Source organism: Barbus barbus (assembly GCF_936440315.1).
Source record: "Barbus barbus genome assembly, chromosome: 1".
Lineage (NCBI taxonomy): Eukaryota > Metazoa > Chordata > Actinopteri > Cypriniformes > Cyprinidae > Barbus > Barbus barbus.
The window spans coordinates 22,958,962-22,983,215 of record NC_136729.1 but is presented as its reverse complement, the minus strand read 5'-3'; the positions used below and the strand labels follow the sequence as shown (position 1 = coordinate 22,983,215).

At 37.3% G+C, this 24,254-nt stretch overlaps 1 protein-coding gene across 2 annotated transcripts in view; it reads left to right on the top strand.

Moving 5' to 3' along the window:
- Nucleotides 1–24,254, top strand: part of LOC306850301 (adenylate cyclase type 2-like) — a 43,765-nt gene that overhangs the window by 17,795 nt on the left and 1,716 nt on the right. Inside the window, exons 2-26 of one of the 2 annotated variants that reach the window (XM_079385864.1) lie at nucleotides 3,907–4,436; nucleotides 6,314–6,520; nucleotides 6,706–6,879; nucleotides 7,025–7,174; nucleotides 8,520–8,677; nucleotides 9,443–9,554; nucleotides 11,524–11,651; nucleotides 11,786–11,944; nucleotides 12,044–12,176; nucleotides 12,287–12,475; nucleotides 13,157–13,197; nucleotides 13,342–13,401; nucleotides 14,026–14,106; nucleotides 14,231–14,300; nucleotides 14,450–14,547; nucleotides 14,669–14,753; nucleotides 15,213–15,350; nucleotides 15,467–15,559; nucleotides 15,855–16,033; nucleotides 16,375–16,486; nucleotides 16,579–16,737; nucleotides 19,702–19,848; nucleotides 20,451–20,555; nucleotides 22,022–22,136; nucleotides 24,124–24,248. In XM_079385864.1, the coding sequence (XP_079241990.1) occupies nucleotides 4,272–4,436; nucleotides 6,314–6,520; nucleotides 6,706–6,879; nucleotides 7,025–7,174; nucleotides 8,520–8,677; nucleotides 9,443–9,554; nucleotides 11,524–11,651; nucleotides 11,786–11,944; nucleotides 12,044–12,176; nucleotides 12,287–12,475; nucleotides 13,157–13,197; nucleotides 13,342–13,401; nucleotides 14,026–14,106; nucleotides 14,231–14,300; nucleotides 14,450–14,547; nucleotides 14,669–14,753; nucleotides 15,213–15,350; nucleotides 15,467–15,559; nucleotides 15,855–16,033; nucleotides 16,375–16,486; nucleotides 16,579–16,737; nucleotides 19,702–19,848; nucleotides 20,451–20,555; nucleotides 22,022–22,136; nucleotides 24,124–24,248 (3,183 nt within the window). In that variant the 5' untranslated portion in view covers nucleotides 3,907–4,271. The remainder of the gene's footprint in view (nucleotides 1–3,906; nucleotides 4,437–6,313; nucleotides 6,521–6,705; nucleotides 6,880–7,024; nucleotides 7,175–8,519; nucleotides 8,678–9,442; nucleotides 9,555–11,523; nucleotides 11,652–11,785; nucleotides 11,945–12,043; nucleotides 12,177–12,286; nucleotides 12,476–13,156; nucleotides 13,198–13,341; nucleotides 13,402–14,025; nucleotides 14,107–14,230; nucleotides 14,301–14,449; nucleotides 14,548–14,668; nucleotides 14,754–15,212; nucleotides 15,351–15,466; nucleotides 15,560–15,854; nucleotides 16,034–16,374; nucleotides 16,487–16,578; nucleotides 16,738–19,701; nucleotides 19,849–20,450; nucleotides 20,556–22,021; nucleotides 22,137–24,123; nucleotides 24,249–24,254) is intronic. The other variant, XM_079385865.1, reaches the window with a different exon arrangement.

Below are 24,254 nucleotides of genomic sequence, written 5' to 3'. Positions count from 1 at the left end.
TTCTATTATATGGACAAAAAAAAACATTACTCCAAAATATATTTTTGTGGATAATATTACAGAAAAGAAGAATGTCATTGGAACGACATGAGGAGGGAGTATGATGATGAGTGAGAGAACGCAGAATTATGATGATTATGTTGATTTTTGTACACTTTAGGCTAATGCCACATTTGAGTAACAATATAAGCATTGCATTTATGAGTATTGTTATTCATTTTAATCTATGTATGACATAATGGACCTGTACATAATGTATATTATTCATCATGGGTTAGGGATGTGAATATTATTGCTTCCTTGAAAAATAAATTCCTCTATTATTAATAGTGTGGAGCATTAGTGATGTCTGGCAGTCCCTGGTCTGTGCTGCAGTCTGATGTGCTGTTCATGTGCAGCTGCATAAAGTTTGACCCTGAGGAGGCGGCCTGATTATAGCGCTGTGCTTGTGTCATGTTAAGCGTCAGATCATTGTGTAGGTTCAGAGCTTGACCACTCTTCTGCCGCACACTTCCAGGAACTACAGCAGCAGCCAGGAGGATTTGACCCTCCCTGTTTCCGCATGGAGAGACTATTCACTCTCATTCTTTCTTTGTCTCCCAGCCTTTTCTCTTTCTTTCTTTCTGTTATTGCCCTGTTGGATTGTTCCTTTGCCATGGTAACTGTAGTTTGGGAATATAAAGACTGTTTGTTGGCTTGGGTGCATTTGTCTGGGAGAGTGAGAGAGTGACGTGGTGCTGCCATTCAGTCTTTAATGACCCTCAACAAAGAGAAAATAACGCAGCATCCCAGTTCTCTATCACTCACCCTCTCTTTCTCTCTCTCTCTGCCTCTCTCTCTCTCTACTGTTTTCTTTGCTTCTATTCAGGGGCACATCAGTGGAGCTTTGGAGCTTATTTCTCTCTGTGTTGTTTGCAGTCCATCACTATCTCTGTTCCTTTCTGTCTTTCACCTTAAACCGTGTCCTTTAGCATTAAGCTTTTGTAATAGTATTAGAGGATATTTCTAATACTTATCTAGTAATCCAATAAATTTACAGGAAATTAAAACACTGACAAAAATGTTATTATAATATTTGCTTTTGAGTTCGAGTCATGTTGTCAGCAATGCGTCAGCATAGCCAGGTTTAGCATCACTTGAATGCTCTGGATGGTTACTCATAGGTGTGTTTCATGGTGTGTGTGTGCATTCAGATATGAAGCTGTTGATTACACTTCCATGATCATCTGGTTGCGCTCCTCAAACATTAATAACCTGCATTGAGAAATCATGACCTTTGGAAGCAGCTTATTTACAGAGACTCTTCTGCTCTTTTCCTCTGTGGACCGCTTCCTCCACCCGAGAATGTGGTTGTACTTTGGCAGATTGTTTTCTGGCGCATTTAGATCAGGAATAGGTCATGATGGTGATAATGACGATGAACTGATTAACTAGTTAAAAAGGAGGTCAACTAGTATATTTAAATTTTAAGATTTAGTCTTTTATAGTATGTTCACCAAGGCTGCATTTATTTGATCAAAAACACATTAAATGGGTCATGAACTGAGAAACCAAAATTCCCTTGATCTTTTGACATATAAGAGGTAATTGTACTTTAAAAACAAACTTTAAGTTTCAGAATTGAAAACTTTCTTGTTAGTCTAAAAACAGCTTATAGGCTATTAACATCGCCTCCGCAGAGGAAGATCAACGCCTGCTTCTACATCGCTGCCTGTTTAGCCCCACCCACTGATTCTCGCATGTATTGTTTACGAGTAGGGATGCACCAAATGTTCAGCAACCGAAATTGTTAAGCGAAATAAGCAAAAAGACAGAATAAATTTTATCCAACAATGATGTGGCATGATCAAGCAGGGCCGTGCACTAATGCAGCAAACATGTCTGCAATGTGGAGGCATTTAAAACTGTCAGAGAAAGATGAAAAAAATCATTACAAGCACCAACAGCGAGTGAATGCTTAGTGCTGCATCTGCATCACATGTCTCCTATGAGAAGTGGAAGGGGTGGCTGTTGCTGGTTAACTGTATGATTGAAATCGCGAAATGGTCTTAAACAATTAAATTAAAAACTGCAGAACTTTGTTTTCTAATACACACATGAACTGCATGTATTTATACAGTGCTGCGCGAGCTCACAGCTCCAAGGTTCAAAGTCCAAAGCGCGGGGAAAACTACTCGTCAGTTGCTCAGTAACATTTTTATGAATTTTTACAAGGCATGGATGTGACAATGTGATACGTGCAACAAACATCTTCCCAAGATCTTAATGAGAATCATTTATTAATCTGCTGTTGTGAACAACAATAACAACAAAAGCACTGAGGTCTTCCTGGAGTTTCCGCCAAAATAAAAGCTCCATCAACATTCATAAATGTTAGCACTGAAATTGTTGTTCTATACAATAAAATAAAATAAAATAAAAAAAAGACAATAATAATTACAACAGCTATATTAATACATTTATTATAACATTCACACATAGTGTGCAAATCTGTAATATTTTTTATATATTTTTATATGTTTAAAGGGGTCATCGGATGCAAAATTCTCTTTACAAGTTGTTTGAACATAAATGTGTGTTGGAAGTGTGTGTATACATCCATCCTATAATGATAAAAATCCACCCAGTGGGTTCTTTTTAAATCCCTGTTTTAATATCCCCTTTCTCAAATCAGGCTGTTCTGAGATTCCTGTTAGAATGACGTAGTTCTGTACAGTTATGGGTTAATGTTGTTGATAAAATTTTTATTTAATTTTTAATTTAAATTTTTTTTTTTGTTAACTGTTTATTATGTTTTATTTTGTGGAACGGTAGTACAAAAAAAGCAGCTGTACAAATTTAAAACCCATCCCACCCCACCCCTTGGTAGACTCAAAAAATAAATAAATAAATAAAATAAATAATAAATTAATATTAATAGATAAACAAATAACAATAAAATAATTTTTACAAAGATTTTAGAAAAGAAGACACTAAAAGCATTAAAAACATTAAAAGCTGAATGCCATGAATTTACAGTTTTCATGTTAGATCCGTATATACAAGAAGTAGAGAGTTAAATTTTTATTTAATTTTTACTTTTTATTCATTTTAAATTTTTTGGCATTGTATTGTATTACTGTGAAGCACCTTGGTCAGCATTAATGTTGTTTGAAGGTGCTATATAAATATAAATGACCTTGAGGATTTTCAGGATTCTTTGATGAATAGAAAGTTCAAAATAACAGCATTCTTTTTAAATAGAAAACTTTTGCAACACTGTAGGCCAAATGTTTTTACTGTAACTTTTACTTAATTTAATGCATTCTTGCTGAATAGAAGTATTAATTTCTTAAAAAATCTAACAGACCCCAACTTTTTAAACTGTTCTCCTATCCTGTTCAGTCTGCATGTTTGCAGTGTGACTACATCAATCACAGTAAGACCATTGACCACTCTCTGCACCGAGATCTCTATGTGTCCAGCAGGGCAAAGTTCACATACTCTGTGTCCAGTGTTCACTCACGTTTTTCTTTGGAGAGCTCTGCTCGTCTCAGTGTGAGTTGTAGCTGAGGTTTGGCTGAAGGTGCCATGGACAGCAGCCATCGGCATTAGGCTCTGTAATGAAGAGAGGACTGAATCCACACAAATGTTGAACTCTACCCAAAAGCCTTTTTACAGACACAGAGAGCCTCCAGTCCAGGAATGACTGAACAGAGCAGTCTTTATAGAGGTCTAAGGACTTGACCTGAATATATGCTCTCTAAATTTGCATGATTCAACAGGTTTTGAATCAAACCGAGTTAGTTTCTAAATGAAAAGTTCCTGATTTTAGTTTCTTGGCTCTTCAGTGGGTATATAGAGGTGTTGTATTAGTATAATCATTGAAGCACATCTAATAAATAACTCTCTATTTTTTTGTGACAGGAATTTTTGGACTGTGGAAGAATCATAATTACATTTCATTCCCTCTCATCCAACATACACACGCCGTGGTATCCTGAAGCCCTCTCCAACAGGACTGGGAGACACCAGAGTGAGGACGAAAAGTGCTGAAAGAGCGAATACAGAACGAAGAAGGATCGTAAAGGACATGCACAGAATGGTGCTCTGGAGGGGAGAGCAGAAGTGTTCTGCACTGGAATGACCTCCCACACACTCTCACGTGGTTTCTATGGGGATTTCAGCATAGCCGCACTTTGCTGGATGGGAGGTGGTGTATTTCTGTGCCATCTGATCGCTCTGCTCTGATTGGCCAGTATTATTCAGTCGCCGCACTGCCGTTGGTCAGAATGCCAGCAAAAGGGAAGTACTTGCTGAACGAGCAGCAGTTGAAACAGGAAGCACTGTACAGGAAATTTTCTGGCATTAGCCAATACCAGCCCTTCGTTCTGTTGCTGGGACTGAGCATGCTTACCTGTGCCACACTGCTAGTGCTCCTCTTCAGTCTGAAGCTGGTGAGATGCCACACTCATGCAAATGCACTGCATGCTTACACATACCCACAATCCAAAATCAGCCCAAGGTCAAACGCCCACCCACGCAAGTGTGCACTGTTGAACAAGTCATTTAAAATTAGGGAAGACAATAATTGCCACAGCAAAATCAATATTGAACATGTACTGGATCAGTTTTGTCCTTGCTGATCAGATGGTTTCTGATGATTGAAGCAGCCTCTCTTACGTAATCCTGCAGTGACTGAGGTGCTGATCCTCTGTAGTTGCGTAATCTGAAGTCTGACGATCACAATGCTGATGTGAACTGGCATTATCCGTGTCAGGAAATTGAGTGTTTTAATTGTAATAATTGGCAGTTTATGCCAGGTCCATCAGAATGAATATGTAGCACATTGTATAATAATCTCGCTCTCTCTGTCACATTTTCACATAAATTCACACATAAACTTTCTCTGGAGTCAGCTGGATGTGAAGAGGGGCTGTGAACACTCCTTCCGTACTGCTGTTGTTCATCTCTTTAGCAGATAAGCACTATACCATCTGTGCAAACTTCTGTAACCTCCTCTCTCAACACCAACCGGCCGTGGGAGGAACAGAATTACAGTCAGTGTGGCTCTCTGTGTGTGGGCATGTGTGTGTGTGTGTGTGTGTGTGTGTGTTGTTTTACTATTTATTTGTACTTTCACAAAGCCCATAGGGTAATGGGAGTATGTAGGTGTGTGTGTGTGTGTGTGTTGTGTGTTCTTGTGGACTGAGGGATGTATTTCTGAGTGTTTGAGAGTTAAGTCAGTGATGTAGCTCAGTGGTAATTCCGAGTGGTTGACTTAACATGAGTGGAGGACTCACTGTGGTGAATGTGTATATTGGTGCGTGGGTGAGTGTTGGGGTCGACCTAGTGCTGTGATTTGCCAACATAAGTAGGGACTTGTAGACTGATAGTGTCATTTAATCCTTTTGCTTTGTTTTGTTTATTAACTCTGACTTTATATAGATAATCTATGACTAGTGTAGAGATTATACTACTGTTCAAACATTTGAGGTTAGTAAGATATATGCAAAATTTAATGTTTTTGAAAGTCTCTCTTGTTCACCAAAGCTTCATTTTTTATTGATCAAAATATAGTAATATTTTGAAACTTTATTAAAATAAAATAACCATTTTCTCTTTTTAAATATTTTAAGTTATATTTAAAAGCTGCAATGTCAATAACATTTATTGATATATTCGTTCCTGTATGAATCAGTGTTTTAGAACTAATCTGCATATGAAAATGATTCAATGACTTACTCATAAGTCACTTGTTTCATTCCTTAATGAATTGTTTGAATGCATCTGCAAAGATGATAAAAAAAGAATATATATATATATATATATATATATATATATATATATATTCTTTTTTTATATATATATATATATATACAAAACAAAAAAGCTCACTCAGATGGTGTCTAGTTTTAAACTAGTGCTAGCTTTGTGACAGATGGAATCAAGTGATCTCTGGAGCTTTTTAAGGATTTTTAGCTTCTGTTTTTTTATGTTTGTGCTTTTCTGCCTTAATAGAAGGAATAGTGTGGGAAGAAATATTCCCTTAATGGCTCCATGACAACTAATGTGCAAAACTAATGCAAGACTGCTGACATAAACATGTAGACGCACACACATTCAGAGTTTTTCTAGAGAGAGCATTAACAAATTTATTTTGAACAGATTTTTGTATTTTTTTCTAAGCTTAGAGCTTCACTCTAGCACATACACCCATTTCCACACACACACATACACACTGTTTTTTCCAAACCCCTTGAATGAGCTGGCTTATATGTGATATTCATGTTTGCCCCTTACACCTTGCTCTCTCCATGTGTGTGTGTTTCAGGATGCAAAGGTCCATGGCATATTTGTGGGAGTTGTGGGAGGAGCGTTGTGTTTGTTCCTGGCTGTGTTTATATTAGTGTGTACAGAGACCCTCTCTCAGAGATGGAGAACTTTACTCGGCCTCACTGTGTGGGCCACACACCTCACAATGGGATTCACCTTTATTTTCAGCACAGAATCCGGAATACCAATACAACCATGGGACCAGGTAACACACACTAGCTATAATATTTTATTTAGATTTCATATGACAGGGTAGTTTTTCCTAAAGGAGCATTCTTATGTGTTTTCTGTCATGCATTGAAACATGCAATATTGGCAGTAATTGATAATTTAATACTAGTCAGTCTTAAATAAATGTTAATGTTGCATTCTTCATCTCATTCTCTCCAGGTGCCCTTCTTCCTCTTCATCATCATTACAGTCTACACAATGCTGCCATTCCAGATGGGCTATGCTGTGACCCTGAGTATCATCTCCATTCTGTCTCACCTCATTGTTCTTTCGGTGTACCTCACAGTGGGTGTGCCCCTCCCCAACACCACCAATCACTACATCACCAATCAGGTAAAAGAAAATCTGGTTTCTGATTGGTTGAAAGGAAAGCAGGTTTTCAGCTTCAGCAAACCTATATGTAAAGAAGCTGAAAAGGATGTAACACCTCAATGTTAATATGTTAAAAGTCAGTTTCCCTCTGCCCCTCTCTCTCTAGTTGCTGTCAAATGCTGTGGTGTTTGTTTGTGGAATTATGGTTGGTGCCTTTCATAAGGTTCTGATGGAGAAAGCTCTCAAGCAGACATTTCAGGATACTCTTCGCTGCCTTGGCATTCGCATGAAACTGGAGATTGAGAAGAGACAGCAGGTGCTCATACAACTTCATTCCAACAAATCACAGACACATAAAACAAAGCAAACATATAGGAAAAAACAAATGCAAATAATCCTCTGTGTAAAAATACATGCTCAAATAGCATGTAGCACTAGAAAGTTTAATCTTTGTTCAGTGTCTGCGCTATTTCTCTCCAGATGTTCTGACCGATTTCTTTGTACTTGTTTACTAGAGTTGCTTGTTAATGTGTTTTTATTGCTGTCATGTCTAGTAATTGTTTGTTTTTCCATCTCATGTTTATTTTTCAAGTGTGAAACAGTGTCCCGGCCCGTGTTGTCACCTTTTGGACAAAATAATTAGTGCAAAAATATTAAAGGCGCATATTTGAGCTGTGCATACAGAGTACACATGGTTAGAAAAAGGGCTGCACGCATAAAGTATGTACATACTTTGCACTAATTGAAATTTGCACCATGTTTGTTATGATTAACCTAGCGTACACTTTTAAACATTAGTATACTGTAGTCTTAAGTCCATATATCTCTGCAGTCTTACAGACTTTTCTTTTATATGTTTTTAATTGATTGGACTGACAAACACCTTAGCAACACTCTAACAGCCACATAGCTTTCAAACAAATCTCTCTTCAAATAAAAGACTGACACCCATCATACTTTGAATTTCTCTTCAGTCTGCTCTGGTATTCAAACTACATTGGTCTTAAACAACCTTCACTCTAAAATAACTTTGAATATCGGCTTAGAAATTTTCTCTTGAAATTTTGGATTTTTTTCTTTTTAACGATTTTATATAATAGTTCTTTTATCTTCAAATCTGACTGCTGGTGGTTATATTAGACATTGAAAAGTGAATCTAAGAGGTTTCTACTGAAACATGCTAAACTTTTTGTGTCATTTTTCAACCTCTTTTTGTTTCTCGGTTTGTTTTGAATTTTGTTGAGGAAGTGAAATCATGTAGAGAGATAAGTGAAAAAGAGAATAGAGTTTAATGACTGGCTGTTAACTTCCCTGATGGTATATGTTCAGTAGTGTATCTCTGAAACAGTGTGCTAATGGTGAACCTTAGAGACAAACATTTTTACACACAGGGCAATAGTGTCCTCACAAGACACAGTAAAGGCAATGCTTTCTTCTGAATGATACCGTATAATCTCTTAGTTTCCCATTACCCTCTCATAGCCCAGTTCTCTTAGCCTGTTGACACTTAAGCTGTTACATGCAAACAGTAGTTAGACTGAGAAAGAATAAGACACTAGGACACTGTAAATTAAATTACATTTACAGAACTGGATACATGATATCACGGCTATTATCCTCCTTAAATATGTGTGTGTGTGTGTTTGTTTGTTGTGCTGTAGGAAAACCTTTTACAGTCAGTGCTTCCTGTGTACATCTCCATGAAGATGAAGTTGGCCATAATGGAGCGCTGCAAGTGTAAAGATAGAGAGGAACAGCAGCGTATGGTCCGTGATAACAACTTCCACAGTCTTTATGTGAAGAGACACGAGAACGTCAGGTAACACGTCTTGTGCAAACACACATATACACCGTCATACATATCCGGAGCTGTTTGTGTGTTTTTCTGTGTTTTCCATGCTCTAATTTAAATCCTCATTAATCAAGTCCTGATAGTGAATGGATGGTCAGTCTGTTAGTCCTGACTCTCAGAGTGCTCATCATGAGGCCTCTCATTTAATTAATTTTATTTCCCATCAACCCCAAGAGTGGCAATGGGGGATGGTATGCATCTATTAATATTCTATGTCCCATACTCACAATACTCGGTTCTCAGGCAGCTGTTTATATTTAGATAGATGGCTTGTTTGCCTCCCTTTACAGCTGCTCAGATAGAACACTGATTCACTTACCCGTATGTGTGAGCAAACAATAGAGAGCTAGCTGTTCACCTGTCGAAATTCATGGGATCTGCTCTCTTTGAGAACTCGTTCATTAGGAGTGTGATGACATGGATTGTGTGTGCGTGTGTGTCTGGTCCTGTAGTCAGCACTGAGAACAGCTGGGTCTTAAAGGTTAACCTCCATGAGCCGTGTTTATGAAGTTTTCATTCTTTCTTGGGCATTCAGACAGCTGACACTGAGCTGCTGCTGTTCTCTTTATTAAGAAGGACTCAGCAAAGTCACATCAACTCCTAAATGTCTCCTCTTCCTATTTGACCTTACCTGAGATTCAAACTAGCAAGCATGCTTTTCCCCTTTGTTTCACTTCTAAAATTACCTACAAAAACACATACCAGTGTCTCTTTTTGTCTGCTTTCTGCTAGCATCCTATATGCTGACATCGTGGGTTTCACACGTCTGGCCAGTGACTGTTCTCCTAAGGAGCTTGTGATTATGCTGAATGAACTTTTTGGGAAATTTGACCAGATTGCAAAAGTAAGTATAATTGAATAGAATGAATGTGTATAATACAATATACACTGGCATTCAAAAGTTTGGGATCAGTTAGTTTTTTAAAGAAGTTTCTTATGCTCATCAAGGTGGCATTTATTTGATTAGAAATACAGAAAAGACATATACGTTATATGTTACATATATGTTAAATTGATGAAAAGTGATCAAAAATATTAAGCAGCTCAACTGTTTCCAACACTGATAATAAATCAGCATATTAGAATGATTTCTGAAGGATCATGTGACACTTAAGACTGGAGTAATGGCTGATGAAAATTCAGCTTTGCATCACAGAAATAAATTGCGTTTAAAGTGTATTAAAATAGAAAATCATTGTTAAATTGTAAAAATATTTCACAATATTACTGTGAATATTGTTTTTTTTCCTATTTTGCAGCCTTGATTAGCAGAAGAAACTTCTTTAAAAACATAAAAAATCCTACTGATGAACAAATTTAACCCTAATATTCCAGATGTTTGCTTTAAATGCCAAAAATATAAGGGAATGTTCTTTCACTGTGTTTGGACATGTGATGTTATTCAGACATTCTGGCAAAAAGTGATGACATTAATATCTTCAATTATTTTAAAACCACTTCCAATGACTCCTGAAATGTGTGTGCTAGGTCTAATTCCTGTTGGTATATCAGTATCAAGACATTAAATGAAAATGATAGATATCTGTTTAGTTCTCGCAAGACGGTCAATTGCATTTTACTGGAAGAAAATAGAAGGTCCATCAATTGGTCATTGGTTAAAAGATATATCACACTGTATTGTTTTGGAAAAACTTACATACAGTATTAAGGGTAAACTGAAAGATTACTATAAAATATGGGACCTCTTTATACAATTCCTTGAAAACAACGAAATGGTAATACTAGGAATGCTAGATTCCTCTCAATCCAGTGATTGATGCAAATGTGATGTGCTTTATTTGATGTGGTAATATTTATCTGTCTTAGCCCATGTGTTGCAGAACTTATTCTCCCTTTTGTTTCATTCTTTTTATATTTTATTTTATTTAGCCCTGTGTAATGGAACATGTGGATGCTGAGGGTGGGATGATAGTTAAAAATTGTCTCCATTGAAGATTTTTCTGTTATCTTGTATACTTTCTCAATAAAGACATGTTTAATAAAAAATCCTACTGATCCCAAACTTTTGAACATCGGTGTAATTATGCCCTTATGCTCAACATTTATTTGATGAAAATAAAGCAAAAATAGTAGTATTGTGAAATAATATTACAATTTAAAATAACTGTTTTCTGTTTTAATATGTTTTAAGTGAAGTGAAGTGAAGTGACATACAGCCAAGTATGGTGACCCATACTCGGAATTCGTGCTCTGCATTTAACCCATCCAACGTGCACACACACAGCAGTGAACACACACAGCAACGTAATTTAAAACGTAATTTATTCCTGTGATGGCAAAGCTGAATTTTAAGCAGCCATTACTTCAGTCTTCAGTGTCTTCGATGATCCTTCAGAAATCATTCTAATATACTGATTTGGTGCTCAAGAAACATTTCTGATTTTTATCAATGATGAAAACAGTTGTGCTGCTTAATATGTTTGTGGAAACTGTTGTACGTTATTTTCATGATTCCTTGATGAACAGATCGACTAAAATAACAGCATTTATTTGAAATCTTTTGTAACATTAGAATAGTCTTCACACAAACTTTCTACACACTAATGTAATACATCCTTGCTGAATAAAAGTATTTCTTTTAAAAAACCGACTCCAAACTTTTGAATGGCACTGTGTGTGATTGAATGATTATTATATAATATAATTAAATTTGTTATAATTCAATCTTATCATCGGTCAGTTCGGTTCTCAAACAAAAATGTCATTGATTTAGTAAATTAGATACATGTGCTCTGAATTTTACATATTAGTTATCTTTTGAAGATGACTAGCGTGTGTGTGTTCCCCTGTAGGAGAATGAGTGCATGAGGATAAAAATTCTTGGTGACTGTTACTACTGTGTGTCTGGCCTCCCCGTTTCCTTGCCAAATCATGCCAAAAACTGTGTTAAAATGGGCCTGGACATGTGCGAAGCCATCAAGTAAGTCTATATATGTTTATAAAACATGTAAATCATTATTAGCACAGCATTTCTCCTTATAGTGTTTTTTCCTAGCACTGGCCAAGATATGTGGCAGATGACAGGCTGAATATGTTTCTAATCATCACTTGCAGGCAGGTGCGTGAGGCAACAGGTGTGGATATAAACATGCGAGTAGGCGTGCACTCTGGAAACGTCCTCTGTGGTGTGATTGGCCTACGGAAATGGCAGTTTGATGTGTGGTCACATGATGTCACCTTAGCCAATCATATGGAGTCAGGTGGATTACCAGGGTATGAACAATAAAATTACTTCGCAAACAAGAACTGTTTAAGTTTCATACAGAACACTGTTTGTATGAAAAGATGCTACATTTGTGTTTTCTCCATTAGACGAGTTCATATCACAGAGCCGACTCTGAAACACTTGAACAAAGCGTATGAGGTGGAGGAGGGGAATGGTCACCTGAGAGACCCCTACCTTAAAGAGCTTAACATCAAGACGTACCTGGTTATAGACCCGCGGGTAGAAACATTAAATCATACATTAACAATGTGTGCCTGCCACATACAGTATATATGTCACTTTATGTGAATCTGATCATATTGATGTGTTGTTTATGTTTGTGTGTTTAGTCAAAAGACTCGTCACTGATGGCTCCCAATGTCACCAAGCCTCGTGTGAGTGATGGTTTGAAGATGCGAGCATCTGTGCGTATGACACGCTTCCTAGAGTCGTGGGGGGCTGTCAAACCTTTTGCCCATCTGCAGAGCCGAGAGGAATTCAACACAGATGCTATGGTCAATGGAAAGGGTCGCTGCAAGGTCAGAGGCACACACGTTAAAGGAATAAATGCTCAAAAATGACAAATGACCTCATGGCAGATAAATGACAGACAGCCCAAATAGTCAATAAAATTGCTGTGCTAAAAAGCCTCGTTATCTGCCGTTTTATCCGTCAAATTTATTGTGCCGTCTCACATGCAAAGCTCCTTTTTTTGGGGTAATTAGGCAAATGATAGTAAAAAGGGTTTCCGAAACCATACAGTAATTGCGAAAAATGCGTATCAGATTTTGTGGTAGACCGTGTGAACAACTAAACTGTTGTTAAAATTTAAATTTTTAATAATCGTCCAAAACCAAAATGTTTACAAATTTTTATATATATATATATATATTTTTTTTTTTTTATTGTGACCATGACCATCAAGCTTCTTTAAAGGACCAAAAGCATGAAAGCAGTCCATTTGGTTTGTTTGCTATATTCTAAGTTTTATGAAACCATAAAATCTCTTTTGTGTAATGGATTGAACAGTTTGAAATCATGCCAGTTTTATTCAGTCTATTTGTTCTGTTCTTCACACAAATCTGTCAAATGTTATCAGAACACATAATTATTTGGACTATTCATATGCCTCTTTTGATCTCATCAAGAAAACGATCTTTGTATGCAGAACATGTTTTGATGATGAAAGCAACAATGCTCATGTTTGTCTCTGTCTTTAGGACATCCCTCTTAGATCAGTACAGACCAAAATTACTGAAAGGTGAGTTGTATTTATATCGTCAATCAGTCTGTTTTGTGTGCGTCTCAATGGGAAAAAAAACACAAGGTGTATGGCCTCTGGTTTTGTCTTGCTGACTGAAGCAGCAATGCTGAAGTTGTCTTTCTCACTGTTGCTCTCTGACAGCTTTGATGAATCTCTTGAGGAGCCCTTCTCTTTACCTGCTCCTCCCTTGAGCACATATAAGTGAGTGGAGCCATACTGGCTCAGCCAGCTCTCTGGGGCCCATAGTTTCCACACTAACACTGCAAACGCTTAGCGAGTCACTGCTAACTGGTCATACGGTTAGCATGACCATAGCTGCACTCCTGCAGTACACCTGTGGTGTGTTTCCAGATTACAGTGTAATTTTGGCTTAGACAAGCGTATGTGTTTCTGCCTGCAAAGAGAGAGAGAGAAAGGAAACTGCATTTTCCTTCCTGAGCCATGTTGAGGCATATTGCAAGGGGACTCTCGCAATCTCTCTCGGGGTTTAAACTAACACACAGCATCCTGCCTGCCACGGTCCAAAAACACACACACATTCTCAATTCTCAACTTAGAATGTTTCTCTCTTGTGGTCTATTTAGATCCCTTAACTAAACAACGCATTAACTACAAAATTAGTCAAGTCATTTATAACTACAAACTTCACACATACGTATTCACCAAAGCTTCCCCTGTACTGGCTGCAGTCAAATATAACTCAATAACAGCATGACAACAGCTATGAACATCTTTCCTATCCCACAGTGCTCATATATAGATGTGTTACTTCATGGGTACAAAGTGTGTTTCTGTCTCTATGATCTGTGTCTGCTGTCTCTATAGGAATAAATCACAGAAGACTAAGTTTGAGGAAGAACTTCATGACAAGATGACCACCACCATCAATGATTTGAGCTCCAGCAAGTTAGTCTTAACAAGCATGCTAAATCATTTTGGATGGAATTAAGTCCAGCTTGGTTAAAGTTGCATGTTTAGTATGCATGAAAATGAATGAAGAGAGTTTTTGTGTGTGTCTGTGTGTGTACAGGCAGTGGGTGAAGTCTGACGAGATCTCTGGTCTCACACTGTGGTTTACTAAAAGAGAACTGGAAAAGCAGGTATGTATTTTACTGTGGGCTTAACTTGAATGTCTAATTTTTTTTTTTGGACTGCAGGATTTTTGTTGTTTCATACACTGTGTGTTGTCCACATGTTAAAAAATGAAGAAATAAATAGATATTCAAGTATGTGTATGTGATTCTCTCAGTACAGGACTATAGAGATGCCAAGTTTTAAATACTACATTGGTTGTGCCACCTTCATCTTTTTATGCATCTTCATCATCCAGATGCTTGTTTCCAATCAGTAAGTGTCATGAATAAAAGCTAAACACCATAGGCAGACTTGATTTAACACTGAACGTGTCTTCATATGTTACAGCCATTTGCCCTGAGAGTGTGTGACTCTTTCTTTCTTTCTCTAACAGACATAAAAAGCTGGGGCTGGCGTTTGCGGTGTTGGCGTGTGTTCTGCTTTTGACTCTGTGCATCTGTTTTGCAGGTCATATACAGGTTAGACCACCACTGCCTTCCTTTGCCTTAGCACAGACATTCAGTTGGTCTAATGGGTTCTGGGGTATTTTTGTGTGCCTAGCACAATAAAGATCCCACCCCCCTGTGGTTTTATAGATGCTTGAGCATGTAGCGCCTCTGTGTTGCTGTGTACAGTGCCGTAATGTGGAGAATGTCATATGCATTCTTGGCACTGCATTTGATACTTTTTTTATACTGGAATGTGAAATAACTAAAAACAGATTGACATTTGTTGCATTGTCACAAACATAAATACATATACATACTGTGACATGCACACAGTGTTCCTCCCAGTGTCTTGTCAGCCCCATTCAAATACACTGTTGCTTTTTCCAACACATTCTGGCTTCCATAACCTTGAGCTTTTGCTCAGGGCAAATCCAGCTCTGTCTTTTTTTAACAGCTGTTTTCCCATCCTTTTCTTTTTCTATTTTTCAGAGGATGTTTCCAGAGAAGTTAAAATCATGTACGTGGCTATCGGCTCTTTCAGAAGCAGTGGTTAAGAGACCTTTTCTGCGCCTCCCATTGGCAACCGTGGCCACCGCAGTCATAGTCATCATTGCCATGTTCAACTTTGTAATGCTTTTTTTAATGCTTAGACAATATTGTTGGTATATGTTTTTGTGGAAGCACTACAAAAGTAGGTTGGCCTCATAACATCTTTGCTTATCAAACTTTCTTTCACTCCACAGTATTTCAAATACCCGGAGAATTTATGCCACACTCTGCCACAAAATAATAACTCGTCTGATCCATCTATTGAATATGACCTTCTATTTTTGCCTGTGAGTAGCAAGCACATACATTACACACACGTGCTTAATTGGATAGCTACATGGAGACATACATCTGTTATTTTTATATATAGATAATTCTGAATACTATAAAGCCACATCATAACCCTGACAAATTATTTGCATTATTTATTACATTATTTACTGTATTTATTTATCACCCTTATAAATGAGGATGTGTCATATCCCTGATTTGAGATTGTGAGAGTATTACAACTGTCTTGTTGGGAAAAAAAAACTGTACAAAAATGACTCATTTGGCTTCCGTATGATTTTGTCTTTCCAGTATTCTGTATATAATTGTATATTGGCATTGATTGCCTGTGGCGTGTTTTTGAGGGTGAGTTTGGAGCTGAAGGTGGCCTTCCTCTTCATCATCTCTACCATTTCCTACATCATCATCTTCTACTCTCAGGAAAATATCTTCAAAAGCTACAGCTGCCTGCTGAACAAGACCAACAGCTGGTACACTCTCATAAATACACATGCAGTTGATTGTCATAAAATTTGTATTATTGCATATTTAATTATAAATGTCTACCCCCCCCCATTTATATTGTCTTTGCCATCATATAACACTTGCTTAAAGTTAATCTATTAACGTTTGAATAACACTCTTAAAGGTAATCTTTAGAAAATTTCTAAATATCCATTTTTCATATTGGGCTTTTAAAACAATTTATTTTTAGTATGTTATTTTACATTTATTTTATTGGCCCTAACATGGAAATAATGATCAGTATTAGCCAGAATTGTAATATTGGTGCATCTCTAGTATAATAATGCCCAGCGTTTGTCTGTTGTAGTGTGGAGAACAGTTTGATGTCGTGCAAACTAGAACTTATGAAGGAACCTCAACTCATGAGCTGCATTTACATCACACTCTTCCTCTTTACCATGCTGCTCATATTCCGCCAGGTACACACCACATACCACACACATACAGTGCCATACTGTCAGGGAAGAGAATTATGCCAATCCTTGCTCTGTCCTCTCTCTCTTCCTCTCAGAATGAGTACTGCTGTCGTCAGGACTTCCTGTTGAAGAACAAGAACCTGGCCGATAAGGAAGAAGTTGAGCTGTGCGAAAACCTGAATCGTCTCCTTTTGGAGAATGTTCTCCCTGCACACGTGGCCGCTCTCTTCGTGGGCGAGAACAAAAAGAATGAGGTGGGGCTGCTGTCCACTATCTCTTTACTAAACCGGAAATACAAGGTAGGAACCGGCTTCAAATGGGTGGGATGAGCCCGTACATCACGTGTATATCACGTCTCATGTCACAACCTCATGCCTCCCATACAAGACCAGACATATACCAGTGATTCCCAACCAGGGGTACCTAAGCCGGTTCCAGAGGGTACTTGTAAAGATTTAGATTTTTGCTTTGTTGAATATTTAAAACAGAAAAAAAAAATTATTTTTTAAAATGACTAACTTTGAATAATTTCATGGTTTTGCAGATCTTTTTTATAATGTGTGTAAGATTAATGTTTGTAAGAGTCTTACAGTTTGGGCTGTGGCAGTGCATTAGACAAAAAAGGTTGGGAAACACTGCCATATACCACACAAGATAAAATCATGCAATACCATTCCGATATCATACTGTGAGATCACAATGTACACTATACAGAGAATACCAGACATCCCACACTGTAGTTTATAGTAACCCTCAACCATTTTCTACCACAGTCCATACTGAACCATACCATAATAAAGAAAGTTTCAGAACATTAGGTTAGAAAATAAGCCTGAAGTAATTATCGTGATTTTATGAGTTTTTATTTACAAAGATTTTTGTACCTCCCTGATCTGCATTTTTCAAGAAATGTTAGTATAGTATTACAATTATCTAGAAGTGCAATGGTTTTGTCTTATTTCCTTTTTCTCACTCTCTAGAAATAATTTTGTTAATTTACATTTACATTATATTTCGTTATTTAGCAGACACTTTTATCCAAAGCAACTTACAAAGGAGAACAATGGAAGCAATCAAAATCAACAAAAGAGCAATGATATGCAAGTGCTATAACAAGTCTCAGTTAGCCTTATGCAGTACAAGGCTTTTTTTATTATATAATAAAAAGAAAACAGACAGAATACAAAAAGAATTGAGCAAGAAAGTGGTAGAGGCCCTTTTTTGCTTTTGTTAATTGTATAATAAATAAAAAGAATATAAATAGATATAATACAAAAAGAATAGAGAAGCTAGTGTTAGGTTTATTTATTTATTTATTTTTTAAGAAAACAAGCAGTCAGTAAATGAATAGTGCAAGTCTAAGAGGGGCAAGTTTTTTTTTTTTTTTTTAAGAATAGAATTAGAATAGAGAGTGCTAGATTTAGAGGGTCAAGTAAAGATGGAAGAGATGTGTTTTTAGCCGTTTCTTGAAGATGAGTTGGGCAGGTCATTCCACCAGGAGGGAATATTTAATTTAAAAGTCTGTGAAAGTGATTTTGTGCCTCTTTGGGATGAACAATAAAGCGACGTTCACTTGCAGAACATAAGCTTCTAGAGGCACATACTGTTAGTCTGAAGTAATGAATTTAGGTAAAGGGGTGCAGAGCTCAAACAATCACACACAGAATTTTCCCCATTGCGCTCTAACGCTAATTTGCCCTGTTTAGTAAATCTGGCCCTAAAAAGTAAGACAGAAGCTGTGTGTCGAACATACAACATATAAAGGGGTCATCGGATGCAAAATTCACTTTTCAAGTTGAAATAAATGTAAGTTCAAGTTCACATAAATGTGTGTTGGAAGTGTGTGTATACATCTATCCTATAATGATAAAAATCCACCCAGTGTTTTTTTTTAAATCCCTATTTTAAAATCCCCTTTCTCAAATCAGGCTGTTCTGAGAGCCCCGTCAGAATGATGTAGTTCTGTACAGGCCCCTCCCACGATAGTTGATTGACAAGACCGTCTTACCTTAGACCCGCCCTGAGTGAGCGGTCATCCGTCCGGCGTTTCATCGACTCCGGTGCAGGGGAAGACAAGAATGTCTCTGATTGAGCGACTGAGGTGTTTTGTCGTTGGATGTAATAATCAATAAAGCAGTCATCATTAACTCCCACATCTGAGCCTCTGAAGACGCAGAGGATTAATGTTACTTTCGCTTTGAAGTCAATGCGCCGATCCCCGATCTGCCTTAATGCGTCTATGTTCGTGCGAATCATTCGTGATCCAGCTTCATCTACAGAAGTATAACGTTTTTTTAGGGATCTTTGCAAATCGCCTTTCTTAATAACGTGCTAGTTAGCCAGTCTCGTGGCTAAAGTAAACAGTACTGCTCGTCACCGCACAGAAGAGAGGGGCGGGGCTAGCAGAGCTCATTAGCTTTTAAAGCAACATGAACTAAAAAACGGCTTGATGAAAACAGAGCTGATTTTGACAGGGTAAAGAAGGTGTTTTTACACTACCATTGAGACATTTTAACCAAAGTATTTTATAGACTTTTCATTAAGACTCTAAAGAATCGTATCAACTTGTGTAAAATGGGCATCCAATGACCCCTTTAACACACTACTGGTTCCATTTGCGGATGGGTAAATAATTTTGTTTTTGAAAGAAGTCTACAGTGTCACATGCCTTCAATAATCATTCTAATATGCAGATTTGGTGCCCAAAAACATTTATGATTATTATCAATATTGAAACCTGTTTTTTTTTTCCAGAATTTGTAGATAAACAAAGTAAAAAAAATATATATAATAATTTGTAACAATGTAAGTCTTTACTGTCATCTTTGATGAATTTACTGTCCTTCTATTCATTTCTTAAAAAATATTACTGACCCTTTAAACAATAGCCCAATATGTATAGAATTAGAATTTTATTTAGTTTTCTTACTGTCTAATATGCAGATTTTTTATTTGTGAAACAGCTCATCAGGTGTCTCAGTACATTCAGTCTTGTGCCTCTATGATTTCTGAGTGCATTTAGTGCAGTTTTTGTCCTGTTACTCAAAACACCCATGTCATGTATCAGTTGTACCTCATACCTGTACACATATATTCACATAGCCTGTGAATGTCCTGTCATAAAACATTTTGTGTTGTTTCTGTTGTATCATGTGAATTATTGCAACACAGAAGCACTGAGCTCTTGCTGCATGCCTCTCTCTGATCCTCTTCTCCAGGACCTGTACTATAAGTCATATGACTGCGTATGTGTGATGTTTGCCTCAGTGCCAGACTTCAAAGAGTTCTACACTGAGTGTGACATAAATAAAGAAGGACTGGAGTGTTTGAGGCTCCTCAATGAAATCATCGCCGACTTTGATGAGGTCAGAGTGATGTCATGTCTCATGTCTCAAAGTATATGCATTTGTGCTGCTTTTTCTCTGATCTCCTTAATTCCACTGTCTTTCTTCTCCTGCCATTCCCTGAATGAATGGATGAATCATTGTATATGAATAAAGCTCTGCCAATGTCCAGAATGCTTATAACTCTAAGGGCGTCACCTCAGCTATCACTGGAGTAGTTAAATGAAATGAGGCAGCTGTTGTGTAAATGTACACTCATATCACTTCAACTGCTTCTTTGTGTGAGTTGATTTTGGTTTGAGGATTCAGCAGGAAAAGTGCCAGGACTTGTTTGGTGATCACCACCACAACAAAGCCCTGGGTTGACTGACTACAAAAATGTTTAGGCCAGCAGTTCTGGCAGCAACTTGCTTCACTCAGAGGGATCTAAATCCAGGCTTCACATATTGCTAGTACTGAGTTTCAGTGTGGTATGACTGCTGTCCCTCTTTTTCTTTCAGTTCTTATTATTCTCTCATTCTATCTCTGTCATTTAATGTAAGAAGATAACACCATAGCATGGATTTCTACTGCTCTGAAACACTGATATCCACTTGGCCCTTCCCTCCTCTCCTTACCTGCAGTTGCTGTCTAAGCCCAAGTTCAGTGGTGTGGAGAAGATTAAAACCATTGGCAGCACGTATATGGCTGCTGCAGGACTGAGTGGACCTCCAGAACAGAGCAGCCAGGTACTGCACTACCACATACCACTATGTAAACAAGTAAACAGAGCAAAGGGAATTTAAACACATAAATCTCCATAAATGCATTCTTAAAATTCATAAACAATTACACTGCGTTAATTTCTCAATTGTCTTTACCTCTTGGGTATTTATTATTCAAGAAAAAGTGAAGGAGAATGCTCTCTCATGCTAATTGTAGGTTTAGAAACCAGTTCATTTTGTTAATTGTAAGCTTTTGCTGTCATACTTCTGACATTTGGTAGCTATTATCTCACATTTTTGCTGCTAAATGGAAAGCAGGCAGTTTGAGTATGCTGTCTGCCACTGTACACCAATCAGGGACAGTATTTGCATATATCCTGAGGCTTAGCTCAAGGATTACTAAAACAGAAGTTTAACTCAATTAATTGCAAAAACATTTGTGAATTAAATACATAAATCTGATCAATCCACACATTAAATGTAATGTTTTGAAGGAAAATTCACTTCTATTATTTAAATGCATGTTATTGATCTTATTGTAAATATTCATCTATGTGAAGCATGCTGGAAATCATTTAGTCAGATAAAATTCTGCCTCTTTCTTACAGTCGACTGCAAGCTCACTTTCAGATCTGCCTCCATCATAATTTAGAACCTAATCCCTGCCCTACGTTTTTTTCCTCAGTAATCACAATATGGAAGAAAAGATCTGCTTCTATTATACTGAAACACAACTCTTTCTATGAGTGTAGGCAGGGTGTTAAACATATCTGTAAATTACAGTTAAGTGGTTGATTAGAATGGTTGCTTATTAATTCCAAAAACCAAAAAAAGATACATTGTTAGTTTTCTATAATAAATGTACAGCATCAGTATTGCTATTATGACCGGTGCATATAGCAACAGGCCATTTGCAGCATATTTAAACCTCAAAATGTCTTTCATTAAGTAGCAAAAATAAATAACCGTACATTTCAAAAGCTTGATAGAAACCAATCTACCACAATTTAAAGCAAAATAGACTGATGAATTTCTTCTTATTTCATGCTAAGTCTACAACACTGCATGCAAATACAATGCCATGTCCTTGATTTAAAAGAAATTATAGTGAATTTCTTTTCCTGAATATGATTTACATAAGAGCATGTGAAGCGAACATAGCTCAGAAGTTAACATGCTGAAAGAATTTATGAATTTTAATAACACATTTGTGCGATTTTAATTCACCTTTACTGTATTGTTATGAGAAATGAAAAGGATGACAAGCCTTTTCAAGACTGAACAGCACTTGTGACTTGTGCCCTTGATGAATGAGTTGATATAAATAGGAGGCTACACATTTAAGAACCAATTGAAAGAGATGTTCCTTTCTGCAATGCAGTTCATTTTATTCTCTGACCCCTGGTCACCCAGCATTTTTGCAAAAGTGTCCTTTAAGCTACATAATTACGGATATCTGGTTGACTGAGCTTTGTTTTGTGTGCCCTCAGGACCGTGAGAGGCAGAATGCTCAGATAGGAAATATGGTGGAATTCGCCATCGCTCTGATCGGCAAGCTGGACGGCATCAACAGACACTCCTTCAACACGTTCAGGCTTCGTGTCGGTAAATCTGATTACAGAAACCTCAATTTTACTGTTGTTAATTACTCAGTTATTGCTAGGAGTCTGAATTAGGAGCTTCGTCGTCTTCTTGTTGCAATTTTGAATTTTTTTGAACTCGTTCTAGACGGTGTGTTTCATCTTCAGACAATTCTGGCAAAAAGTTAAAAGATTTCCTATAGACCAAACTGTTCTCGTAAAGTGTGTTAACAAATATCATGCAAAATTCATGCAAAAATGGATACGAGGGTACAGCTTCAAAATGCTTTAGCAGATTCCGGCCAAACTTGGTACATGTTATACCAAGTATGACCTGAGGGGACATGAGTAGTTTCGGCACAGTGCCACCTGTTACTGTTACAGTTTGACCAAAAATCACAAGACTTATTGGCATACCAAATCAAACGATATTCCTTTGTCAGCCATTTTGAGCGTGGACCATTTAGAGTTTTGTAGTAAAATACTGTATTTTACAAACGCTTTAACGGATTTCTTGGCTCGAATGCATACCAAAATGTATATTTCTACGGGTCTACATTTTTTGCCATTTTGAATTTCCCCCAAAAATCTAGTTTTTCAAAACTCATCCTAGATGGTTTTCCAATTTTCACCAAATTCAGATCATCTTCAGAGCATTCTGGCAAAAAGTTATCAAAAGCTTCTTGATATACCAAACGCATGTTAACGAATTTGACAAAGTTTGTGCAAAAATGGACATGAGACTGTAGCTTTGTAATGCTTCAGCAGATTCTGACCAAATTTGGTATGTGTTGTAACAAGCATGACCTGAGGGCACATGAGGAGTTTTGGCACAGTGCTACCTACTGGTCAAAAGATATTAAAAAATTAAAATTTTTCTTATAACTTCTGACTGGTTTGGCCAAAAATCATAAGATTTTTTTTTTGTTCTATTTGGAACGGTATACTGAATTGAATGATACCTAATTTTCTTATGTCCTATAGGCATTTTTGAGTGTCGGCCATTTCAAGTTTTGTAGAAAAATGCAACAAATCTCTTTAAAGGGGTCTCCAACCCTGCTCCTGGAGAGCTACCATACTGCAGAGTTCAGCTTCAACCCTGATCACACCTGAACCAGGTAATTAAGGTGTTCAGGGCTACTTAATTACATACAGTTGTGTTGAAGCAGGGTTGGACCTTAGGTCTGCAGTAAGGTAGCTCTCCAGGAGCAGGGTTGGAGAACCCTGGTCTTTACCGATTAAAGAGAGACCGTTCCTGAGCTCTTCATTTTATCTCTGTTGTGCTTGGCACTTTAAGTGCTGCTTGCATTTATATTTAATACTTGCATTAAATCAGACTCAAGATGAAAAACACTTTACCTCCAGGTATTGCATAGATATTTCTTTTTAGACTTTGCATCTCTTACTTGTACAGGATGTAGCAAAAAATCTCATTGAAAACAGAGGCAGCTCATAAGAGAGATCTCAGGCATCTTCAGCAGCTCAGAGTAACAGATGCACTCGGGAACTGGCATGAAATGCTTCATAATTCTCCATTCAAGAGTCTGAGTGCATATCGCCCATCTGTGGCAGAGATCTGATAAAAATGATAATAACAGACACAAATCCCATCTAAAAGACATTAGAAAAAGCGAAAAAAGCACATTCCAGCAGTCACTTGCGGATCAAGCTCACTAGATCTACTTTATTAGTGGATGCCAATTATGTCTGTGAGCCAAAATGATGAGGTTTAAAGAGTGAAGTCACTGACACTAAAATCAAAACAGTCTAGGGGTAATTGAAATAAAACCAAAATGGTTTAGTGAGATTTATCAAGTTAATTGAAATAAATAAAAAGACTGCAGAAAATGCTGCTCCACATGAACTCATCTCTGCATGTGCCTTGAGTTCGGGTCATTTGTGAAGTGCAAGTGGGAATGCAATCTTCTACATGAGTAGTGCTTTTTTAAACATCATATAAATGTCATATTTGCAGAGTTTGTTCATTGATCTGTGCATGTTTGTTTGTGCAGGCATAAACCATGGCCCAGTGATTGCTGGGGTGATTGGAGCCAGGAAACCACAGTATGATATCTGGGGAAACACTGTGAATGTGGCCAGCCGGATGGAAAGCACTGGAGAGCTGGGTAAAATACAGGTATGC